General features: G+C 43.6%; 1 protein-coding gene across 3 annotated transcripts; it reads right to left on the reverse strand.

Annotated features, from left to right (window-relative positions):
• Window positions 1-100: 100 nt before the first annotated feature.
• Window positions 101-22,433, reverse strand: prkg1l (protein kinase cGMP-dependent 1, like). 3 transcript variants are annotated; one of them, XM_028995688.1, is made up of 21 exons: window positions 22,311-22,433; window positions 22,188-22,228; window positions 21,590-21,773; window positions 20,856-20,979; window positions 20,410-20,576; window positions 18,180-18,293; window positions 14,522-14,627; window positions 14,326-14,389; window positions 13,739-13,816; window positions 13,118-13,212; window positions 11,212-11,277; window positions 11,047-11,121; window positions 9,789-9,885; window positions 9,545-9,684; window positions 8,088-8,177; window positions 6,884-7,025; window positions 6,137-6,300; window positions 807-929; window positions 626-688; window positions 477-543; window positions 101-382 (listed from the first exon to the last, which is right to left on the reverse strand). In XM_028995688.1, the coding sequence occupies exons 1-21, from the start codon at window positions 22,378-22,380 to the stop codon at window positions 287-289; spliced, it is 2,166 nt and encodes a 721-aa protein (XP_028851521.1). In that variant the 5' UTR covers window positions 22,381-22,433; the 3' UTR covers window positions 101-286. The 3 variants fall into 3 exon arrangements, with proteins under 3 accessions (XP_028851521.1, XP_028851523.1, XP_028851522.1); XM_028995690.1 differs by having other exon boundaries at window positions 21,590-21,825; window positions 22,311-22,395; XM_028995689.1 differs by lacking the exon at window positions 11,047-11,121.
• Window positions 22,434-23,953: the final 1,520 nt, after the last annotated feature.

Consider the following 23,953-nt stretch of genomic DNA (forward strand, 5'->3'; position numbering starts at 1 on the left):
ATTTCAGGGAGGCCTATATATCTCATGCCTGGAGACCAGACTGTACACGATTTTATACACAAAATCTGCATTTCACAGATCATGTCCCAACAAGTCCCAACACTGTTCAACAATATTTAATACTGACAGTTCCAGTTTCATGATGAGAAGTTGCTGAAAATGTTACATGAAACGCGGTTCATCCTGGTTTTTACAAAGTTTGTAAGAACAGTTTTGTGCATTACAGGGTATCTTTACAAAGAGTACAAGACATTATAAGATCATGATACATGATTTTTTTGCTCGATCAGAAGTCTTTGTCCCAGTCTGACAGTTCATTTGTGGAGTTCTTGTGGTCAGCAGCGTGGGAGGTGGACTTGCTGTAGTCCAAGAAGTGACGGACCTAACGAGAAAAGAGGGGACGTATGAGAATGCGTGTCGTAATAAATGTGGAAGTAAGTGTCAAGGATTAGAATTGCATACAAAGTCTATCTTACACAGGGCGTGACTGGAGAGCTCAAAGCTTGCTTACGAAACGCCTCCCAGTCAAAACCTTCAAACCACCTGCAGCACATAACCGAGGCCTGAATAAAACAGGGTGATCAAAATTTCAAGTGACGCAGGTGAACAATTCCAGGTGTCTTACCTGTGTCTCTGGACATCCTTGACCCCGTTCCTCAGGTTTCCAAGTCTCTCTGAGGGGTTTTTCCTGAGAGGGTTCAAACAGATGAAGGTCACAATACGATGATAAGAACCAGAGGGCAGCTTTTCTGGGCTACCTTCTGACCAGAGGTGTGGATGAAGTTATGTTTAGGGTGCAGTTGTACCTGCAAAGCTTCCTAATAAGGTTTCCAGGTATCTTGCTGATGGATTTAGGGAACTCCGATGCATCCAGGCCCTGGAGGATGGCTGTGTAGGTTTTCATTTGGTCAGAGCCTGAAAATGGGGGACTGAGAGGCCAGAGGAAAAAATGTCTTTCTCACACTGTATCTTCCTGCTACATTTTGGTTTTACTGTAATACAGCAAAAAAAAAATTAACATTGCTACACCTAAAAATATTTTACACTGAAGTACAGTACAGGCCAAAGGTCTGGACACACCTTCTCATTCAATGTGTTTTCTTTATTTTCATGACCATTCTCACTGAAGGCACCAAAACTATGAATGAACACATGTGGAGTTATGTACTTAACAAAAAGTTGAGACCTGGCCTCCACAGTCACCGGACCTGAACCCAATCCAGATGGTTTGGGGTGAGCTGGACCAACAAGTGCTAAACACCTCTGGGAACTCCTTCAAGACTGTTGGAAAACCATTTCAGGTGACGACCTCTTGAAGCTAATCCAGAGAATGTCAAGAGTGTGCAAAGCAGTAATCAGTGCAAATAAACTAGTATATAAAACATGTTTTTTCACCTTTTCTTGTTAAGTACATAACTCCACATGTGTTCATTCATAGTTTTGATGCCTTCAGTGAGAATCTACTAATGTAAATGGTCATGAAAGTAAAGAAAACGCATTGAATGAGAAGGTGTGTCCAACCTTCTGGCCTGTACTGTATTTTGCACCCTTGGTTCTTAAATTGTGGTATGTGGCCCACCCTCTAGTGGTTCTCTGACACGATTGTTCATATTAACAGCTGCAGTGTCATTCTTTAAAGTGGTCGGAAGTCTAAGTAAATGGAATGTAAACCTGTTACTGTCCAAGGTGGCACTGTTACACACATTTGCTGGTGTCACACAGTTTCTAGTGAGATGGGGGAAGTGGCCTTGAGGCCTTTTTTGACTGACATCTGGCTGGTGTCATTTTGGAGACGGCAGACGTGTGCTGCCAGGGTGAGGAAGGTTGGCTACCATTTCCTTTTGGCAAACAAATTGAGGCCAAGATGAGGCTCCAAGGGTGGCAGATGGCTGCTAAATAATTTTGTCACCATGAGCATACAACCCTCTGCACAAGAAGGGTAGAAGATGTGCACATTCTTTCTGCTGGTGCTTTTAAGACGTGTATTCACTCCACAGCCTGGCTTCCAACGTCACATCTGCTCAACGCAGTGGGTAAAAACCGTCGCTATCTGCCTGCTATGACGCCGCGTGGGCCACCGCTATCTGATCTGTTCAATCAATCTTTTAATGATGGCTGATGAGGACGCTGACTGTGATCATTAATGCAGCCCTGCTCTGAGCCCACAGATGCACTAGATTCCTCCATAATTCCAGAATTTAATGAATGTAAGAAATCTTCTCAGGGATTACAGATACACAGACAAATACAGATATAAAAGTTTATCAAAGCTTTTAAGAAAATGACATCGCTGCTGAAGTTAATCTGTTGTATATCAGAATGTTCTGTTCTCGCTCTCATTAACAGCAATAGAAATTTCTGATGTCTGAAGAAAACGGCCAGTCGAAGCTGATTTGTGATGAACCCAAGCCATTGAAATTGGACAACTTGTGTTCTGTATGATGGCCTAAGATGCATTACCTGGAAAATGGCTTTTGTGACTGAACAGAACAAAATGGCTTTGCTTTACCAGAGGAGCAGCATGTTTTCGAGGGGAATTAGCCAGATCTGTCCTCAGAAGCCCCTTGTCTTTGTCCTTTTTTTAGAGATACAATGTGAAATTGAGCCGTGTTCCTGGAAACCTACTCACTAGTTCAGGGTGGTGGGAACTGAATCCTTTGGACTAAATGTTAACAATGAAAGGCACTAAAGCATTACATACATTTTAGATGTTATAATAAACCTGGCTTTCCAGCTTTCATTAAGCTCACACCCTTTATTAGACCCTTGAACAAGAGAGTCCTTTGCATGGCATTGCAAATTCAGAAGAGCTGGAAAACCTAAAAACCTGATACTCCAGGACCAAGCTGTTCATGTCCAGTACATGGCTGCCGAGTCTCTTCTGAGGTTTTTGGGATGCAGGGAATGTTCAGCCCGACACCAACTCAACATTCTGCGCTGGTTCCCACCGAGTGTCTCGGGGGCTCGCTGACATTAGGAGAATTCTTCATTTGTCAGCACTGATACACCATTGTCACCAAGTAAGATGCATGTCTTGTGTATAACAATAAGTAAGCAGAAGAGTGAAACAGGCTCTCTGCTGCACCTTTATGCGTATAGAAATACCATTTACTAATGATGTGCTTTTTCATGGCTTGTATGGCCCTTTATTAATTCCTAAGGTCTGGAAAAGATCTGAAAAAAGTACACCCTACTTTCCTTGAGTACGTGGAAACATATGCGGAATTACAGTGTAAAGTTGTAAATGCAGTGCAAAATCGTATCTTTTTTCATGTAAAATCTTTTTGGTTACTTAGCAAGGTGAATTTGAACATATTCTAGCTTTAACTTTATTTATTGCATAATTTCTCTTGAAAAAAGAAGCCAAATAAGCACCTTTTTCAGGAGCAAAAACACAGCATTTCCTTTCAATGTGCCTCAGTGTGCCAGCCTTACACAGGATATGATGAACAAAGGTGTTACACAAAAGTACGGCCTTTCCCACTTTTAAGGTTTATCTCCCTCATTGCTACCCCCCTGATCTGTTGTGAAGTTTTTCTGCTTTTCTCCATCAACCTTTCCTCACATCGTCTGCTGCACTGTCTCTGCGCTGACAGAATGAGGGCTTTGTTGAAGAGCAACATGCAATCTGTCTCTTGGGCCCAGCTTCTTAAGGGTAAACCTATCTCCCTTCTATGTCAACCCTTTCAATCGGAGAGCCTATTATCCAGTTGTATAATGACAGGGGAGCAGGCTCTGGTCGGTCTGAGCACTGATTCCTTCAGAGGAAACTCACACCAGCACTGGACGTTTTTTTTTGTTCAGAAAGGTTGCTGTACACTGAATATGGCAAGTGTGTCTTCAGAAATCTGTGGTTTTCCTACAGGACCCATCTACCTGAATGGAGGATCGGTAATTTATTACATGTCTGTGTCTCTTAATTTTTTTCTTTTTACACAATGAAGGCACCTACTGATTATAAGGCTGGGCCACAGATGTCTGACAGAGGTTGTGTTTTGTACCTTCTTTCCTATAGACTTGTCTATACAGAAACATTGGAGGTCAGAGAAAAGTGATCAATACTCTTAGATATAATAAACGGTAAAGGAAATTTTAAAAAGCAGCGCTAAACTTTAAATTTAGCAAGACAAAATGGTACATATGGTACTAAGTGGGGTACTTAAAAATGTATTTTAGGGAAAAGGTTAATGGTTTCTAAAGGGGAGGACCCAGGCACAGGTGCTTAAACAAAAAACGGTTTATTGAAAGTGTGGGATGAACAAACATACAGGAATCTACTTTGATAAAGGGGATGGGCAAACGAGGAAAGGAAAACTCACACGGGGGGACACTCCACATGAGAACATCTGAAAAACACAGCAACATCGTGGACACACACCCCAAGACACCACATCAAGACCCAGAGTCCCACCGACCCTGACCATGACCGTACCAAGTGGTCCATGCCAGCCCACCGACCAGACACCGTACATACATGCACAGGCACAAGCGCTCGCTCACACAACGCACACACAGTGACAGAACATCAAGACCGTTAACCACGAAATTAACCACGAAATTCTTCTCACCACACTCTCTGATTTAGGAGTCACAGGAACCGTACTAGATTGGTTCACCTCTTATCTTTACGACAGGTCCTTCAAGGTATCATGGGGAGGTGAGACATCTGTCCTCTATAGGGTAACCACAGGGGTTCCACAAGGCTCTGTCCTTGGCCCCCTTCTATTCTCAATATACACTCGCTCACTTGGTCACATCATCCAATCACATGGCTTCTCCTATCACTCTTATGCTGATGACACCCAGCTCTATCTGTCATTCCCACCAGAAGATGCTACTATAGCAACAAAAATTTCGGCCTGCCTCTCAGACATATCGGCATGGATGTCTGAGCGACACCTCCAACTCAACCTATCCAAAACCGAGATTCTGATCTTTCCGGGCAACAATTCTCCTCAGCAAAACCTTTCAATTCAAATTGGATCACTATTGTTAACACCCACGGCATCTGCAAAAAGCCTTGGAGTTTGGATAGATAACAAACTGAGTTTGAACCATCATGTTGCTGCGATCTCCAGATCCTGCAGGTTCACTCTCTACAACATTCGCAAGATTCGGCCTTTTCTCTCACAACAGGCTACGCAGCTCCTCGTCCAGGCAATGGTCATCTCCAAACTCGACTACTGTAACTCTCTCCTGGCTGGAGCCTCTGCAGTCACCATAAAACCACTCCAGATGATCCAAAATATGGCAGCCCGTCTCATTTTCAATCAGCCAAAATACACCCATGTTACACCTCTTCTTACCTCCCTCCACTGGCTCCCGGTAGCTGCTCGCATTGAGTTCAAATCCTTGATGCTTGCCTACAGGGCTGTAAATGGAACTGCGCCCTCCTACATCAACACACTACTAGCTAGATACACTCCTGCACGCTCTCTCAGATCGGCAAACGAAAGGAGACTAAAAATTCCTTCTTCACGGGGTCTCCGATTCCAATCATGTCTGTTCTCCGTTGTTGTCCCTGGCTGGTGGAACAACCTGCCCTCCTCCACACGACTAGCCGAGACTATCACCACTTTTAAGAAGAAGGTGAAAACCCTCTTATTCCAAAAATATTACAGACAAATCTAACACTTACACACGCACATGCGTACACATTGCACAAACAAATACAAAATGTATAAATACATTATAATTTTTCTTAGTCTAGCACCCAACAATCTCCGAGCATGCTCTTCACTGACAAGTCTAAGCCTTATCAGGGCTCTTAGTTTGTAAACTCGATATTCTATAGAAATCGAACGAGAATTGCTGGTGTCTTCCTATTGTAAGTCGCTTTGGATAAAAGCGTCTGCTAAATAAAGTAAAGTAAAGACCGAACCCGGAAATTCTGGAAGGGCCGGGGCCTGCACCGTTGCCCCGGTGGGGCAAAGCACTGTTACATAAACAAGCTTTTATATAAGAATTACTGCCAATTCAACTGAGATACAAAAGATAAAAGTGAAAGTGAACAATGAGAGTTGATGTGGAAAACCAACAGGGAATCACTCTTTTAAATGAGTAAAAAACTGTGTTTTAACATGAATTTATAAAATTTTGCTGTGAATTTGTAAATGAACCTACGGTCTTATCTTACCTTCCACTAAGTAACTCGTGAATGAAGACACCCAGGGCCCAGAAGTCCACCGCTGCAGAGTGTCCCTTGTTCAGGATAATCTCAGGAGCCATGTAGCCAGGGCTACCACAGAAAGTCCAGGTCCTCTTTCCACAAGCCACAACTTTAGCGCAGCCAAAGCCCATCTGACAAAAAGCATGAACACTCTTCAGGTTTATTTTTTTATTTTCCTACCTTTCCAGAAGCAAATATATATTGGAAAACGGTGGTTTTCATCCTGGTTTTAGAGGTTCCCCGTTGACCTTTTAACCCGCCAGATGCTTTGTTTGATTTTCCACAATTGCCTGACACTCCCTCAGCATTCTGGGAGGAGGCCCGTGAGGAAGCCCTTGCTTTGAAGGTCTTATTAGGTTTCTGATTAAAGTTTTATCCAAGGTGTCCCTTGCTTTTTTTAGAGGTGGAAATGTTCAGGTTCAAAGAGTCGAAGAGCTTTAATGTTGTCGTTAGAAGGAGAAGGCTAATTTAGCCGGCTGAACACACATCTCAAATGAAATCTGCCTTCCGACTTAAGAACTGCAATAATTATTCAACTTCTACTAGTGAGGCCTACGTTCCACCAGAGAATATCCTCCTGTCCATCTCATTCTAGGGTTGCTAAACGGCGGGTCCTGGAGACCCACTGTCCTGTGCAGTTTCACTCATCAGATAAGCATCAAGCCCCAAGATCTCCGGAGAACCGTGCAGGACTGCTGCCTCTGTACACAGTACCAGCTTTGCATATCCATGGTGGTCCAAGTGAACGTTTTCCGGCCTCACGTCCCTGTGGATGATGCCCCGACTGTGCAGATAGGACAGCGCTTCCACAACGCAGGCTGAAAAGAACCGCGCTGAGCTTTCATCAAGCGCACCGCTGAAAAGCACAAACACACACAGTTTAGAAGTTGAAAAAGAAAGTAATAGATGGCCCACAAGATTTAGTACAGTAGCTCTGTTTTAGCGCAAATCCCCATTCACCATCCCCACAGCTAAACGTCCAATCGCTGTTCCTATGCAAACGCCCTGCTGTCAAGTTTCTCAGCACACCGTGCATTTTAAAGCCAGCTCTGCACTCGTGCGTTAATGCCTTGAGCTATTTATAGTAAATCTAATTCATTTTTGTAATTCCCCCTTTCTAACATGCAGCCATACGCGCCGCCGCCTCTTATTTCTGCGCCCCAAATGGCCAAAGCCGCTTTTTTCAATATCACCACCGATGTGGGTTTTTTTTCCGCATGAGAATTATTCGTACAGTTTCATCTGGGTGTTTATCCAGGAAACGACCAGGAACAATCACACAGCGTTACTTTCTCGATCCCACAAGCACCCCGGTCAGCCTGTCTACTGTATAGATCCGGCTGGAGGACCCAGACACAAAGTAAAGTTCACTTTCCACCCCAGCAGCTCACAATGTTAATGCTGTGCGATGAATCCTTTTTTTGTTTTGTTCATATTGGAAATAGTGAGATGTGTAAATATCTTCATAAAAGTTGTTATCTATTTTGTTGATCAATATTAAGTCTTATTTTTTTAGTTACCACCTTGTCATGTTCAGGGGGTTTGTTTTGCCTCAGTGGCCCTAAACTCAGCCTTCAAAGTTGGACAGGTCTTGGTGTAGAGGCCTGACAAAGTTCCGTGAGAAAAACAGTTCTCCAGAGCCAGCCCCCACCCCACACATTTCCTGCCTCTGTTGCCACCTTGTGCCCCCTTCACATTTCTGTCTGCCCCCTCATATATGCCTGTCTAGAACCGGCCCTGTGTGAGAGGATCCAGCAACTGGCTAATGAACATTTTACTGGTGTGGTGTGCTGAAGCCAATGTAACCCACGATACAAAAGGAACAAAAGTCATTACAGTTCTTCAAAATTCTCATCATCACAGTAGATGAAATGACCATTTCTTTACTCAGCATAAAGTAGAGAAGAGAGAAGAGCACCTGTCTCTCAGCAAGGTCCAAAGTTCTCCTCCCAGACAGACCTCCATTATCATGTAGACGAACTTAGTATCTCTAAAAGTACAGCACAACCTGGCAACAGAACACAATTCTATTAACACACTGTACACAAACGCACAAAGGCAAATGAACACTGAAAAAAGCAAATCAGCCAAACAAAATAAACTGTTCTGTTTCAATGGGGGTTATAGGATTGACAGCGAAGCAACTAGAATTTCGGATATCTACACTTTAATGGATGTAAGAAAAGTGTGTGCAGCATGACAGCCATTTAGGAGTGAATTTAATCAGGGTGCCAAAGCGTGCGTTCATTCTAACAGTGTACAGTCGTGGCCAAAAGTTTTGAGAATGGCACAAATACTGGTTTTCGCAAAGTTCGCTGCTTCAGTGTTTTGAAATCTTTTTGTCTGTTGTTTGTTTGGTGTGTTGAAGTAGAATTTCAAGCATTTTATAAGTTTCAAAGGCTTTTATTGAAAATTACATCAAGTTTATGCAAAGAGTCAATATTTGCAGTGTTTTTTTCAAGTTCTCTGCAATTTGGGTTTTTTTGTTTGTCCACCTGCCTTTTGAGGATCGACCACAAGTTCTCAACTGGACCCATGGACCCAAAATGTCAAAAGCCACTTAGTTATGACAGTGTGGCACGGTACGCCATCGTGCTGGAAAAGGCCAAACTGTTCTTGGATGGTTGGGAGAAGTTGCTGATGGTTTGGTACCATTCTTTGTTCATGGCTGTATTCTTGGATGAGAAGCAGCCCCACACATGAATGGTCTCAGGATGCTTTAATGTCGGCACGAGACGTATAGCGTCACCTTTTCTCACCAGACTCGTAATGGCTTCACTTCACTTATTTTACTTTGATTTTCCTGGAGAGAAGTGGCTTCTTTGCTGCCCTTCTTGACACTAGTCCATCCTCCAGAGGTCTTCACCTCACTGTGAGAGCAGATGAACTCAGACCCGCCTGCTGCCATTCCTGAGCAAGCTCTGCACTGGTGGAACAATGATTTCAAGCATCACCCCCCTTTTAATTAACCAGTCTGCTATTCTAACTCAGTATGATCTCCTGCCTATGTGCTCCTCAACACTCTCACTTGTGGTAACGATAGCTGAAATGACCTCAGCAGGTCCATTTGTGACATTAAAACCTTTTCATGGCAAAGAGGGACTTAACAATTCATCTGATCATTCTTCATAACATTCTGGAGTATATACAAATCGGTATCATAAAAACACAAGCAGCAAACTTTGTGAAAAGCAGTGTTTGTGTCATTCTCAAAATTGTGGGCCACGACTGTAAGTATGCTATTGGGAAACATCCCCCACCCAGTTGCTGTAATGGCCTTCTAGAAATGGTTCTGGACATACAGGGCAAATTTGCTCTGCTCCAGTGGACATGCATAGCAATAAAAAGCGTGCATTTCAGGCACCAGGTTCCCACCTGACAATGAATGGGCTGTCAGACTCCATCATGATTTTTCTCTCATTCTGGAGACGTCCCTGTTGACCAGAGCTGATGGCAGAATGTTTTGGCACAATCTTGAGCGCAAACAAGCGACTAACATCGCCTTTTAGGTGCACCTGGATGAGGGGACGACAACACATATACCAACAAAGCATCAAAATCCACATCATAAAACCCTTTTACCCTGAAATGCATCAGACCTTAACCTGGACACACTCACCAGCTCCACGCTGCTGAACTGGCCCTCACCCAGTGTACAGATCACTTGGAAATCACTTAGTGAAGCTCCAGAGGTGAGACGAGAGCTTTCCTGTGACCTGTTCATAAAGAGGATGATAAATACATGTCATATACACATTTTCAGATCTGGTGATCTCCTGAATCATATTTATTTGTAAGACAGTGTCAATAGTCACAACCTTCATTTTGTTTGATTCAACCAGTTCCCCAAGACAGACCCCTCTGATCCCCTCTCTGCACATTGCCATTATCTCACTCACCCAGGACACAGAGAGATATGATAACCTGAATTATCTGAAAATAAATAAAACATTCTGTCTGAACAAAATTCGTCATCAGCTCTTTATCCTCCCCTACTGGACAACATCACATTTCTTCAAGCTCCAGTTTCTGCTTCTTCAGTGCTCCAGACACTTTTAGGCTCATTTGTAATAGGTCTCCCACATAAACGTGTGAAAATGTCTTCAGAAAGACTGCATTTGCTGCAGATGAACATCTCAGGTACGCACTCTTATTACTCTGAAATCTTTAGTGCTGGGGAGAGAGATCAAAATGAGACTACTGCCTCATTCTCCAAACAGCTTCTCCTCACCACAAGTCCTACGTTTTTCTCTTCCTTTTGTACGAACACAACAACAGAGCACCTTGTTCATCTTTCAGACCCCTTCTGCTTTACTGGATCAATTTCTTCGCTCAGTTCCATCGGCCAGGCCCTTTACAAGCTGTTTGTTCAAACATCGGTGCAGAGCTCTTTGGGGATCTCCTTTCTGACCCCCTTTTAAACTGTGCCATTTACTCAGATGATTGAGCTTTTGGAACCTTCTCAATCCTCTGCACAAATGTTTCCATACCATAATCATGATCGCTGATAATGCATCAAATGCCATTTTTCTCACTTAAAACCAGCTTCACACACACAATAAAGTATGAATTTTGAAGATGATAAACACTAAACATGAACAAGAAAGCAGTACCCAATATGCATGTCAAACAATTCTGCCATCACTGAAATAATACTGTATTCAGCATAAGGTTTAAAACATAAAAGGTTTAAATATTGAAAGAAAACGAAAAAAAATGAACCTTAACAAGCCAGAAAATCTTGTTCTTTCAATGTAAGAACAGATAAGTTGAACCTGAACACACTGGCAGATAATGTGGCCTGATTGTAGTAGCATTTTCCTTGGTTACTTTTTCTCATTAATTACAATGATTTTATGCAAACACTGATGGCATACTTTGCCCGAGAGCCACCGTTATCGCCTGCCATCTTGCTGTCTTCGTCCAAGCTTGCCAGGATTTTCTTAAAAGCCCTTAAGAACAGAGCGAGAAGGAGCCCAATGAAAGTGCGACACAATGTTCAGTGCCTGCACACAACTTCATAGACGTATGACCTCACTTACTCTCTCTGCAGAACCAGGCAGGTGACACTTCCAACAGCTGAGACACTCACTGTCCTCATGTCCTCTCTGGGAACAGAGCACATATTTGGACATTGACATCTGCAGACATACAGTACAGATGAAGATGTGCCACCTGTAGTGAAAATCATCAGCATTTATCTCACAAAGCTCTCCAGCGTGCGAGGCTCAGACATAATTTGCTTTGAGAGCCCACTGATGCCTACTGTGCGCTTGATTGTGTATAATTTGGAGGGAATTTGTCAGCCTTTAGTCTGCACTCTTGCCAATCAGCAAAAAATCAGTCGGGGAGATGCCGCTGATGAGCCGAAAACATTTGGAACAGGCTGGGGACATCTGTCAGTAAAACAGACCCGGGAGCCAGGTGTTCTCCCCAACTGCATTCCAACCTTCACATCTACCCCAAAAGTGATGCTATATAAATCCATCCATCATCTGGACCCCTATTATACCCATTTGGTAGAGTCTGTGGTCCTGACATGTCTACATATTACAGGTGGGTGACATGAGTAGCCACCCTGGGTGACATTGTGTCAGGTGGAATGGACAAAAAATTGCAAACATTTATTAAGGTTTGTGTGGTCAATCTCTTACTGAAGGGAAATTGCATGAAGATTTCTTTTCATGACACCACTAGTACAAATCAGCTAATGTTAGACATTCTGTCAATATCAAAAGAACTACAGTGGGCATTTTAATCTGAAATGTCCTGTTCCAAAAAAAAAAAAAAAAAGTTGTGACCTTTTGACTTTGTCAAAAAAGTATTTTATGTCACACTGGATCTAAGTTGATGATGCTGTTGAAAGAAGCTACCTGAGCACCTTCTGACCCAGCTGTCTTCTGCAGAGAAACATGTCAGAGTTCTGTATAATCCATCAGTTCCTCAACCAGTCGAAGCTGTTTTGGCCACAAACAGAGCTATGACCTCTCGAGGTTTAGACTTCACAAGATCTATAAAGGTATCTTGTGGTAACAGTATATTCTGCGCTAACCCATTATTAAAATCCGCACACTTAAATATGGTGTTGGGCTAGTAGGATTGAACCGAATATCCTCTTAATGATCAAGTGAGATGATGGTAACATAAATAAACTAAATTCTAAGTGCGAGACTTGTGTAATGACGTGTTATTCCTATCTTTCGTGACTTTTGTGTTTAGGATTAAATGATGGGCTTGATGACACTAGCATGAGCCTAACAGCTAGATGACATCAGCATCGGTGCTTCTCCTGCTCCACCATGAGACATTACACATGACCAGCCACCCACAGCGGCAGCTGAGATATCAACAGGCCGGGCCACTTTCATCAGAGGCAGCTCAGATTCACAGATAGTCCACCATTTCTGGTGAGCCTCCTTCCCTGTCTCTCTGTGTCCTTGTGTATTGTTGCTGTTTCCTCCGGGACCATTAAAGTCTCCAGAATCGAATTCTTCCATCACACATAATGCCAACTTGCAAATTTGCTGGAAGACCAGCTGCAAGCATAGAGGAACGTCCTCAAGCCAAAATCTGTCTCAAAGATAGACGGTAATTGACACTTGTTTCAGGGGCGTCCCAAGCATTTCAGGGCAGAGAATACTGCACGTTTTTCACAACTTATCAACCTCATTTTGTATTCTTACCAATAACATTATCATATGGTGAATTTGAAGTGATTGTCATTGTGAAACACTGCAGCACTGCACACAGTGCCGTGTGTGGGGACGGTACTTTGCTCAGTGGCACCTCAGCGGCACCTTGGCGGTCTGGGATTCGAACCAGCAACCTTCTGATTATGGGTCCGTTTTACCCACCGCTTTTACAGTGCGATGAACACGGACTTCACAGACTATCCCTTGCATCCGAAAGTCATCTTAAGAGAACTCGTTCCGGGTTTCGTGTTCTTACCCCTGCAGAGCTCTCTCTCCGAACCAGTCCCCTCGGCCGAGAGTGGACAGGCACACTGGCTCCTCTGCGACTGACGGTCTCTCGGTCACTCTCACCTGAAGACAGGCAGCTGACGTAAACACACCAGCCCAAGGAGACGGATCGTTTTTTCATAGTGGTGCCTTGGAGCTGTCGTTCCCCCATCACATTTGAATTTAACATGAAAAGAGTCTTTATTTAGTCCCAACAAACGCTCAAAGCTACAGGGACACCGCTGATAAATAAATATCCTCATGACTGGCAGCTGAAAGAAAATGCATTCAGTGCGTCTTGTTGCTTGGGCTTACCTCATACTCTTCAGAAATACACCTTTTAGTTTTGTGTTTTTCTCTTTAAATCAATATAGTTTTTCCTTATTTCCGAGTCCTGATTACATTTCCTGTTATAGCACAGTTTCTCCCAGTTGCAACATCAATTCTTTTGCTTTAAAAGGGTTCCTATATTGCTGTTATATAAGAAGACAAGGAAATAAAAAAAGAAATAAATCTGTAATGAACAGCAGCGTTGCCCAGAGGAGCTGGTACTGATGTAGTTTTGCAGGCCTCACACAGGACGGATTTGCCGGCTGTCCTCTGGGCTCACCTGGCCTTGGCTGACAATGAAGAAAGCGTCTCCTGGGCAGCCATGTCGGATGATGTAATCACCGTCACCGAACTGAGACTGAGTGGGAAGCCGGGATGCAGCGGAAAGCCAAAACGCACAAACACAGAGAAGGGGGCGGCACAAAAAAATGACCACGATGTGTCTGGTGAAGCACAGCAGTGCAGAGCGAGGAAATGTGGTCCCTACTCAAGTCATTCTTCAGTCAGTAGATTATAACACGAAGTTTGGCCATTCTGTACAGGCTATAGCATATGTGAGGTTTCAATGTGAATTTATTTTTCACTCGTGACTTATCGCCAGCCCAACCCTAATCATCAACTACCCCTAAAACATGTGTTTGACCCAGCATTCATTTAATCTACTAACAACAACTAAAACACTAGAGAGTACTAGAATAAGACCACCCGTTAATAAAGTAACTAACCTTTAATCGATGAATCGATGCTAACAAATCAAATCATTCAAATGAAAATCGAAATAAAAATATATGTGCATCATTTCCAAAACTGTAAACACTGTTTGTATTAATAATCAACATGAGAGACATTGAAGTGAAGGCAACATACCTCCTCCAATGCCTCAGATGCCTTAATCAGACGCTCCTCTGATAAAGACCTTAAGAAAGGCACGCTGCAGACACAGAGATAATGGAGATGAGCAGACTGCACCCAGCGTATAGAATTTGCCTCCGACAAGCTATTCGGGGCCCGTTGCCGAGGGCCAAATGAGCTGGTAGAGAGAGCTGTAACCCGCGGTGACGACCTGCGCAGCAGTTCCAGAGACTGGGAGATTCTTAGCAGGCCGCTCTTCAGCATAATGGCTCGGAATGACTGTCGGTCTATGGCCCAGAGTCGGATGTTCATTAAGGCTGTGGGGAGAACAAGAGAAAGACGAGCGGCCATTTACCACATTTTTTATTAAATAGATGGACTGCAAAAGGTGGTAGAAATCATTCTGAAAGATATGTATGTTATTAAAAAAACTAAAAGACTAAAACCAAAATAGCCATAAATAAACTGCTGTACTGCTTCCAGATGAAGAGACGGAAGATATCATTTTATTCCTTTATATAAAGAACAGTTCTGAATAAATAAAACTCTAGGCTTTGCAAATGCAGCTCCTTCTAACTGATATGAAAATATGGTGCAGTGGAGCTGCTATTCATTTCATAGAGAGATTTATTTACTGCATAGATGTACAGTATATGTCTCCATCTCTCCTACCTTCCTTTTTTAACCCCATTCTTTCTATTTCCTATCCCCATGAACTGAACAAGAGAAGAAAGCAAACTTGTGCCTGAGAGGTGGTAAATTAATAATGAGCTAAATGAATAGGTTCTGCAGGGCATTGTGGAAATAACACTGCGGTCCTGCGCCAGCCATCCATCTCTGCCGCGTTTAAGCACCACTTTTAAATTAAAGCTTTTTCTGCCTCACGCTGATACAGAAAAATGCACATGGAAAAATCTCGATTACTGCATGAGAAAAAATAAGGCACGTAATAACTGAGTTCCTGATGGATCACTGCAGCAAGAGGCAAGGATCTAAACAACTGCATTTACAGTAAAGGCCAGAAGTTTGGACACCTTCTCATTCAATGTGTTTTCTTTATTTTCATGCCCATTTACGTTGGTAGATTCTCACTGAAGGCATCAAAACTATGAATGAACATGTGGAGTTATGTACTTAACAAAAAAAGGTGAAATAACTGTAAACATGTTTTATATTCGAGTTTCTTTGCTCTGATTACTGCTTTGCACACTCTTGGCATTCTCTCGATGAGCTTCAAGAGGTCGTCACCTGAAATGCTTTTCCAACAGTCTTGAAGGAGTTCCCAGAGGTGTTTAGCACTTGTTGGCCCCTTTATCTTCACTCTGTGGTCCAGCTCACCCCAAACCATCTGGTTTGGGTTCAGGTCCGGTGACTGTGGAGACCAGGTCTCCACTTTTTGTATATTCATAGTTTTGATGCCTTCAGTGAGAATCTACCAATGTAAATGGTCATGAACATAAAGAAAACACATTGAGTGAGAAGGTGTGTCCAAACTTTTGGCCTGAACTATATGTATACAAGACAAATGCTGGTATCCCAGTGACTGATTATTGTAAGCTGTTCACCCAGCAGCCTGTAAATAACAACCATTGAAAATCTTTCCACCTTGTGTTATAGGCATCACTTTGAAATGCCAACATCTTCCTCATCCACCTTATTGGATGTAATGAAAGACGAGAGCAACAGGAAATGTTAAACATTTTCTCCACTTTGACCAGTTCAGGAATTTGTTGCATGAATGCATGCTCCGGCAAATGTGAATTCTTCTCAGGGGACTGTCATTGATGTCTTGCCAAGCATTGCATTCCCTATTCTAGTTTAATTAGCACTTTAATGAGTTCATGTGCCTGAGTTTAAAAACAGTACAGCCCCAAAGATAAGCCGACCAGGTTGATAAATGATCAGTTACAGTCATTAAATGGCTATAATTACCTTTTCGAAGTATGATGTTACTTACTTAAAAAGTCACATTTTTCCAGGCTTGATTAAAACAAAGATACAGAACAAAATTGCATTTTTGCTGATCTTCATCAGTTTCTCAAATGAAGAGGTGCGGGAGAGCGGAGAAGAAGAGGTTGCCAGGAAGAGACTGTCATCTTGGATTTGCCACCATCAATGGGCGACAGTGATGTATGTACAGACTCTCTGAACGAATCTGTCACTCCACAAAGGAGGGACACGATTTCAGGTCACTGGCGAGGGGAAGGGTTGCAAGTGGTCAAAAAGGGCTGAAAGGATAGAACTGCAGGGAGGCCAGGGAGAATAGAGGGGGTGATAAATGGAGAACGGCTGCTGCCGGGATACAGGCAGAGCGAAATAAAGGGGAAGGTGATATTCTGAGAAGATAAAAGCGGCAGACAATCAAAGCAGACGTTCTATAACAAACACCGAATTGCCGGGGACGGACAGATACGGAGGAGCACAGGCAGCGGGCAGAGGCAATGGAAACAGACCAAAGAAGAAATGCGTCCCTCGCATAGTTTCATTTCCCTCCCTGACATTTCCCTCGCAGTATTCATGCCTCCGAGAATGAAGGAACATTAACGACTCTCGCGCACGTCGCCAGGTCACGGTGGCCATCGTTCGTCACTGACACAGAGCCAGTGCCTTTATTTTCCCACGCCATCTGTCAGCTTCGTCTGAAGAGCCACCTGGGTCTCTCCTGAAGGATGGTAATAAAAATGGGGGCAGAAAGTGCTGGGTTGGATCCGGCATGCGCTTTGGTATTCCTGTGGCAGGTGTGGGATGTGTGAGGGGATGCGGGTCGGGGAATGTTTCATTTTGCTGGTCTTACGCGGGGTGTGAATAATACACTGGGCAGCGCAGGTTCTACCTCACACACTCCGCATGAAAAACGCATTCATTCTGGGCTTTCGCTGTTTCCCTGTCAATATTTTGATACCATATCCTCAGGTAGACCAAAAGTGTTTAATTATTAAAGTGATGTATGATAAAAAAATTTTTAATAAAATAAAAAACACCAGAGAGCTACATAGGGATTGCGATCTTCAAACAAGCCCTAAAATATGGTTTATCCAAATATAATCTAAATCAACATAAAAAAGTTAAATGAACAAATCTCATAATGTTTTGCATTTTCAGATTTAATCTTGCATTTAATCATTTGCAATTCATTAATGAATGTCATGCAATGTGCAATGACCGATGCCCTTAGAACTTTGAACAATTTTAATTGCAATGTAATATTGCTCAAAGCTGGATATAAAAAGACACAAAAGTATCATTTTTGCATAGTTCCAGCAGCCACAGCCTATAAGATGAATGACTGGGTACATGCACTTGCATCAAACTGCATTGTCGGGGCCTGACTTTGCAGGGGGATCCAGCTCCATGTTACGGTCCGGAGTTATGGCTTGAGTTTGTGAGTTTTACCTCGACCATGCCCTGCCATCGTGCGTTGTGTTTGTTGCTTGAGTTTTACCTCGACATGTCTGTATGTGGCCTGTTTTTGTGGGTCCTGCCCTGCCCTGCCATCGTGCATTGTGTTTGTTGCTTGAGTTTTACCTCGACATGTCTGTTTGTGCCCTGTTTTTGTGGGTCCTGCCCTGCCCTGCCATCGTGAGTTGAGTTTGTTGCTTGAGTTTTACCTCGACATGTCTGTATGTGCCCTGTTTTGTGGGTCCTGCCCTGCCCTGCCCTACCATCATGACATGCATTGTAAAAATTACAAAAGAAGCCATAAAAAAACGAGAAACACTATTACTGATTTTTACCCCTTCATCCTGGTTAGACATCCATCCCTCTTATCTCCTCTTGCTGGTTACAATGATACATGGTGGATGACTGTAACCACGCCCTGCACGCGCATCAGGGTACTAATCTGCATTGCATTTCCGAGACATTGGTACCTTTGACTGTGGTTGTCCACGTGTGGCTGTGAAGGAGGGCCAGATCTCCAAACAGCTTCCCTGGTCCTATGGCATACAGCCTCTGGCCAGCTTTGGACACTTCCATCTTCCCCTCTGTAAATGTAAACATATAATCTTCAACAGATAAAACCATTGATGAATGGGGACCCTAACTGAGGGTTTGAAGGAAGACCACACCTAAAAGCCACCCTGTTCATTTCTACCCATGTATTAAAGCCACTCTCTAACACATGATCTCCAATCTCTTCAGGAAAGCCCTTTTGTGAAAGTGAAGTGATTGCCATTGTGAAACACTGCAGCACAGCACACGGTGACACAATGAAATGTGTCCTCTGCTTTTAACCATCACCCTTAGTGAGCAGTGGGCAGCCATGACAGGCGCCCGGGAAGCAGTGTGTGGGGACGGCAACCTTCCTATTATGGGTCCGTTTCCTTAAATGCTAGGCCACCACTGCCCCTTTTGTTCTCACCTTCCATAAATCCAACACTACAGCAGACTAGCTGTATTTCTAAAGGTGTGGTTTTATTTTTAAAGTAAATTGGTCCACAAAGAACTTCATTCAATAAATAAATACATTTGTTTAACAGGAAAATAGGAACTATTTTCCACTTTAATACATGATCAGACTATTGTAAGAGTAAATATCATCCTAGTGTTCTGGATCTATACAACCTGATCAGTGGTGAGTCACATTCAGCAGGCCGAGAGGTGCGAACGCTGCCTCAACACGTGTATCATGCCTCCTTAGGACAGGTTCATCACTGAGTCGCACTTTGTGCTTCTCCGTCTCGATTCCTGTTCTGTGTTCCTCTGCAATCTCAGGCTGCATCCCACATCTGCTCAGCACCTCATGAACAACAGAACTGGGTGGCAGCGCGAATGTCGCTGTCACAACGCAGAGGAACCCCCCCCAGCACCTCTTTCAGCGGCGTCCTCGGTGGGACAAGCCTCAACCCACTGCCTGTCAGATGTTTCTGAGGAGAACTGTAACGCCAAGTGATGCAGAAACCATGTTCCTCCTTCCATCAGTCCATCGTGTTTGAACGCTCTACCTTCACCCTTCTCAGATATGGACGTCCTGCACGCTTCCCTCTCTGAGCAGGTTCCAGGCACCTGAACACCAACTTGACTCGAGTCGGGTGGAGCTGGCAGATGTATGGGCTGAGGAGGGTGCTTTTGGGGGTTATTGTGTTGTTGTTGTTTTTTTTTTATTACTATTAATGAAATAGTAATAATAAAAAAAATAGGCTGTTCATAAGATCATATGACAGTTGCCAACAGCGCATTTCCAGAAGCATGTGGAGCACAGCACGTACCAGGCCCAGATGTTTCCAGAAATGACAGTTGTGGTCCATATATGAGGATTACATTTACATTTACATTTACATTTAAGGCATTTGGCAGACGTCCTTATCCAGAGCGACTTACAACGTGCTTCCATGTTACCATCGATGAAGAGATCAATTCTGGTTCACCAGGACCCCCAACTATGAATACAATCTTTTTATTCACTCTGTTGTAGTTTCTATACATAATTTAGACAATAAGAAGGTTACAAGTGAATCTAAATATTCTCTAAGGAGGAAGGTCTTGAGCTGCCGTTTCAAAATACTCAGTGACTGAGCTGTTCTGACCTCGAGGGGAAGTTCATTCCACCACCGAGGGGCCAAGACAGAGAAGAGTCTAGATGAATGTTTTCCTTTTACCTTCAGAGGGACCAGGCGAGCAGTACTGGAGGCTCGGAGTAGACGAGGTGCAGTGTGAGGTGTAATAAGGGCTGTGAGGTAGGATGGTGCTACTCCATGTTTGGCTTTGTAGGCCAGCATCAGTATTTTGAATCTGATGTGTGCAGCTACTGGGAGCCAGTGGAGGGAACGTAGCAGAGGGGCGGTATGGGAGAATTTGGGGAGGTTGAAGATTAGTCGTGCTGCTGCATTTTTTATGAGTTGTAGAGGTTGGATGGTACTTAGAGGTAGAGGCAGTGAGACCTGGCCTACAAAGTTCCAGCTAAAAAATAAAATTGCAGGTGCTGCAGTATCGCCGAAAAAGAAAGGACAGTCTCTTAAAACAGCTCCCGAAATAAGTGAAGGAAATTGAATTAACAAAATGACAAAAATCATTTTAACCCTTCAGTGGCTATATGCAATGTTAAGTGAGAGTAGCTGTGAATACGAGGCTGATTATAATCTTCATAAACCGTGTAATTACCTTCAGCAACGAAGGCGAGAGAAGCCTTGTCGCCCTCCTGAATGACACAGGAGCCTTGGCTGACGGTTGTGGGCTGCATGCAGTCCACCATGGCCAGGATCTGGCCTCTCTCCAGGTGCTTTGTGAAGCCATTCTCCAGAAGAGCGGTCTTAATCAGCTCCTGTGACCTGAGGAAAGAGGCAGAATGGCTGAGGACACCCCCTATCTGTCACGATCGCTATACATGTGCTCGACTGCCCCGGGCCCGGTGTCACGAAAGCGCGGATGAATCACCCCGCGCCGAGAATCTCATCGACTTTTGTGTCACAATGAGAGTACATTTGCCCTGGATGTGCTCTTCAGAGTCAAGATCGTGTTCGGCGCCCTGAAGGCCCTGGTTTGCTTTTCGCTGAGAAATGCATGAAGGACGGTGTGACGGCATTAGCCAGGTACACAAGTTCCCTTACTCTGGGCTTTTCCGGTGGCTTGTCAGTGCGATCCGAGAGAAGTGTTTCTGCTCGTGGTCGATTGGCTCTGTCCTTATGGCTCTCCTCTTCAGCCTCTGCGAAGAGTTATGCAACGCATAGCGTCCTGAAATGGACAACACAACACACACACCCATGAAACCAATGGAGAAGAGCAACAAATCTCCTTTAATTTCACACCTTCAGTCATTGTGAAAGGAAAATGTATGATTATATAAAGTGTGAAATGAAAGAATTTGTTTCTTTTCTGATGTGGAAAGAACACTAACTTGCAGAATTAAAACAAAATCAAAATGTATAAGCATAAAATGTCCTCCAAAATTAGCTTCTGTTCATTCTTTTAATACAACCGTCCTTGAAGCATTCAGAATAGGGTTCAAATTTTGCATGTGGAGTGAAGAAGTAATGAAGAAAGAACAGATCTTTGCACAGTTCTACCTAAAGCTACTTTTCTGGATTGTTCATGTCTGAATATCAGAGACCTACATTTAGGAAAGTTGACTAATATACAGCATTATAATTATATAGTAGATGGCTCAGTGGGTAAGGAATCTGACCCATGATTGGAAGGTTGCTGGAAGGTTGCGGTCGGTTCGAATCCCGATCTGAGCACCTCAAGGGTGATGGGTCAAATGCAGAGGACACATTTTGTTGTGTGCTGTGCTGTGTCACAATGACAATCACTTCACTTAATTATGGAAAATAGCCTGGGATACCTGCAGAGGATCCGGAGGCGCTCAGCGTGACCCGGAGACGGTCCAGCTCCCCTTGCAGGCGGCGGATGAGGTCGTCCTTGGCATCCAGCTCCAGCTCCAGCTCATCGATCAGCGTGTCCCGCTGGCGGAGCTCCTCGATCTTCAGCTGCAGGGCGTACTGGAGGTCCCTCAGCGTACCCATTACCTGCGGCCAGGAGAGAACAGGACCACGGGCGGTGCATGGGGCCACTTCACACCTGGCAAGTGTACGGAATCCACACCAGTTACCGCAATCCGCAGTTTACGTGATTTTTAGTCCTTTATCGGCAGATATTTAATAGACACAAACAGGATCATCAAACCTACAACCACAAAAACACCCCACATCACTGGTCCTGGACTAGTGGGTGTCAGAACACTTTTAATTTGTGCAGTCTGTAATAAACTGGTGTAATAATAGTGTTGTTAGCATTGTCGCATACCAAAAAAATACAAATAACGTTAATTATTCAAATTAAATATTTCTTCTTGGAAATCCTTTAAATCTAGAAAAAAAAATGTTTGCAATGCTGGTAAAGGAATTCTGTTTATGCTGATGATTTAAAAACTTCCTTCTTACCTCTGCTGATGTGAAGCCGACACACCTGCCTTCGCGCTGAGCTGAAAGACGTGAAAACGGGAGAATTTACAAGGAGAAAAATAACTAATAACGCTGCAATAAACGATCATCGTCGACATTTACTTTGCGGATTATCTGCCTCGTCGTCGCAGGAGAAGGCGGGAAACGCGGACCGGTTCCCGCGCTGCTTCATCCGATCAAGCTCCTCGTGTCCAACACGGATACAGACTCTCTCTCTCTCTCTCTCTCTCTCTCCCTCTCTCTCTCTCTCTCTCTCCCTATGTCCCTCACTCTCTCTCCCTCTGTCCCTCACTCTCTCTCCCTCTCCCTCTCTCTCCCTCTGTCCCTCACTCTCTCTCCCTCTCCCTCTGTCCCTCACTCTCTCTCTCTCTCTCTCTCCCTCTGTCCATCTCTCTCTCTCTCTCTCTCCCTCTATCATACACACATACATATATAAGCACATACACACCCACATACACACAACACACACACATACATACACAAATACACACACACACATACATACACGCATGTACACACACACATACAAACACGCACATACACACACACATATCCTCAATAGAAGCGAATTCCTGTATTTCATCTTATGACTATTTTTGTACTAATTTATGGTGCTTATGAAGTGCAATACAAATAAACAAGTCTTGAAGTGACAAGCATCAGTATGCATTTATCATGGGTGACATAACTCTACTAAATGTATTCATTTAAAGAAGTATAAATTGTACACGACAAGCTATGTGGGCTAGAAATGTCTAGAATTTTCCACAAGCAATTTCACCTACTAATGAAAAGAATATTTTCATTAGTAGGTGACAAGCATAAAAGGTAAAGTTTCGAAATGTTGCATCATCTGTATGTAGGGCTGAAAGTAACCTAAATACAAAAAAAGACTGACTGTGAATGTAGGTTATATTTCTCCAGGCCTATATAACTATGGCTTATAAGATTCAACACAACTCTTGTCAAACAGGCCTTTTAAAACACGGCGTAGTCGCAGCCATTCTCGGGAATAATAAGTGGGATACATCCATGTGGTAATGTTTCCGCGTCATGTTCGCAGGCACCGGAGTCTCGGCTCTGCTGTCGTTCCCAGCGGGAGGAAATGAAATGAGGGCCCTGTCATGTCAGTAGCTTCCAGGATAGCTTCCCTCCACTTTGATCCCATGTTAATCTTTAATTCAGTATTAATATTCAAGGCGTAGAACCCGCGCCGCTCCGGAATTCATGAGAGCATGTCAGCTGTACTGAATCAAATTAGAGCCCATCGATGGAGCCAAGAACATCTTTCACAGTCCCAGCCCAAGTCCCCATTTTGTGTGTGTGTGTGTGTGTGTGTGTGTGTGTGTGTGTCGCTGTGTAATTCCCTAATATTCATGATCTGGTGAATGTCGAGCCAGTTTATTTTATACAACACATCTGGACGCTAGCTGCTTTTTTTGGGATTACTCCAGGTGTCTATGCTGATGTTCAGTTCGTCATCCAGATTTAATTAGGTTTAATTAGAGATAGTATTTACTGGCTAAATTGGACAGATTCTACAGCACATATCCAGGGAAAACATCAAGGAATTTCTCGATTGAAAGACGCTTTGGGACCAGGCCTAGGCTTAATCCATCAAACGGAAAGTGATCGATATAGATGATGAGCGAGCTAAAATGTAAATTTATATCGCACGAGAGATTGTGATGAATGAAACGTTGTGAACGCGGAATTGCTGGAGTGTTTTCGGAGCCGCCTCACTC

The sequence above is a fragment of the Denticeps clupeoides genome, chromosome 11 (assembly GCF_900700375.1).
Source record: "Denticeps clupeoides chromosome 11, fDenClu1.1, whole genome shotgun sequence".
NCBI classification, from domain to species: domain Eukaryota; kingdom Metazoa; phylum Chordata; class Actinopteri; order Clupeiformes; family Denticipitidae; genus Denticeps; species Denticeps clupeoides.

Coding starts and splice junctions, on each gene's coding strand:
- prkg1l (XM_028995688.1), bottom strand. CDS start 22,380: ATGAAGCAGCGCGGGAACCGGTCCGCGTTTCCCGCCTTCTCCTGCGAC. Junction 13,817..14,325: donor CATCTGAGGCATTGGAGGAG/GTATGTTGCCTT, acceptor CTTCCCACTCAG/TCTCAGTTCGGTGACGGTGA. Junction 9,685..9,788: donor AGTTCAGCAGCGTGGAGCTG/GTGAGTGTGTCC, acceptor CCCCTCATCCAG/GTGCACCTAAAAGGCGATGT.